Genomic DNA, 1,765 nt, shown 5'->3' on the forward strand with positions numbered 1-1,765 from the left:
GCTGCTGCTGCTGCGCAGCAGCAGCAGCAGCAGCAAGCGGGGGCCACAGCAGCAGCATCTCGAGTGGCGCTGTTGCAGCTCTGCGTAGAAAAGCAGCAGCAAGGAGATGAGTGGCCCCCCTGCAGCGAAGCAGCAGCAGAGCCAACTCCCCTTCCAGCAGCAGCAGCAGCAGCAGCAGCAGCGTGTGCATCTGCGGAAGCAGGAGCTTCTGCTGCTTCAGCAGCTGCTGCAGCAAACCAAAATGCTGCGCTGCTGCATGCAGCAGCAGCTGCTGCTGATCTTGGCTTCGTGCTGCTGTTCGATTTGGCTGAAGAGCCGCAGCAAATCATGGAGCATCTCAAGCCGCTGCTGGAAGACCCCAAGCTGCCCAAAGTTGTAAACCCTAAACCCTAAACCCTAAACCCTAGAAGGGAGGTTTGGGAGCTGCGAAGCACCTCAGCGAGTTCTCTGCGGGCCTGCTGCTGTTGTCCAGTTTCCTTTTTTGTATTTCACCTTATTTACCATTTATTTATTTATTTATTTGCTTTTTAATTTATTCATTTTATTTATTTATTTAGGGTGTAGGGTTCAGGGTTTAGGGTTAATGGGAGCAGCAATCTGCGCAGCAGCTTTTCTGCATTTTGCAATTTCGCATTTCAACTGGCTGTGTTATTTCTTTTTCTTTTTTCAATTGTTTCATTTTAATTCATTTAATTTAACTAATTTAATTAATTTAGCCGATTTAACTTAATTTAATTAATTTAATTAATTTAATTTAGTTATTTTATTTTAATTATTTTAATTTTGCAGATTCATGACTGCCGAGAAGACAGCGCCATTTTGTTTTCAACTTTTGGCATTTATTTGAAAGGCGTTTTCGACTCCGCGGTGAAAATGAATTAAATTAAGTAAAATTAAATTAATTAAATTAATCAAATTAATTAAATTAGTTCAATTAATTCGAATTAGTTAATTTAACTAATTTTAATTAATTAATTCAAATAATCGTTTTAAGGGGTAAATGAAATCTATTCAACAAAAACATCTCGTAGAGTCTTCCATGCATTCATAGGTTTCCTTTGCTATCAGAAGCAGCAGCAGCAGCTGCTGCAGCAGCAGCAGCTGCTGCTGCTGCTTGGCGCAGCGAACGCAGTTCTTAAAACTTGACCTGTGTGGGCTGAGCGAGGGGGGGAAATACAAATAAATAAATAAACAGATAAAGAAATTAAAAAAGAAATGAATGAAAAGCAAAAAATGCTTTTTGCTGCTGCAGGCAGCAGCAAAATACAAATTATGCTTTTTGCTGGTGCAGGCAGCAGCACAAGTGCTGCAGCTGTCGAGGGGCTCTGAAGTCTTTCAGCAAAATTTAAATGACTTGCTTTTGGAGCGGCTCAGAGTGGCGTCAGCCAACCCTAAACCCTAAACCCTAAACCCTAAACCCTAGGCCGTGGGGACTCTCGCCGCTCCTAGCTGCAGCACAAACCCTAGCTTTTGTGGCAGCATTTAATTTGCTGCTTTTTATTTTCAGAAATCCTTTAAAAAACAAAACTGCGGCGCTGCTGAGGCGAGACCCTTCGCTGTGGCTCGCGCGGCCCCTCAGCCAGGTGTACAGACACAGCATGCAGCAGCAGCAGCAGCAGCAGCGGCAGCAGCAGGAGTTGTTGCTGCTGCTGCCGCACTTTAGGGCCGAAGGGCTGCAGGGGGATTCATAGGTAGTGCTGACGGCAGCGGCGAAAGCAACAGCAGCAGCCGCTGCTACAGTTGCTGCCCGCGCTGCTGCCGCTGC

General features: G+C 45.2%; 1 protein-coding gene across 1 annotated transcript in view; it reads left to right on the plus strand.

Moving 5' to 3' along the window:
* ETH_00017185 (uncharacterized protein) overlaps positions 1-393 on the plus strand; it is a gene marked incomplete at both ends in the record, with an annotated part of 1,287 nt that extends 894 nt beyond the window's left edge. Inside the window, one exon of the mRNA XM_013374839.1 lies at positions 1-393. Coding sequence (XP_013230293.1) covers positions 1-393 — 393 coding nt within the window.
* Positions 394-1,765: the final 1,372 nt, after the last annotated feature.

Source organism: Eimeria tenella, genomic scaffold (genome assembly GCF_000499545.2).
Source record: "Eimeria tenella Houghton genomic scaffold, Eth_scaff23, whole genome shotgun sequence".
Taxonomy (NCBI): Eukaryota; Apicomplexa; class Conoidasida; order Eucoccidiorida; family Eimeriidae; genus Eimeria; species Eimeria tenella.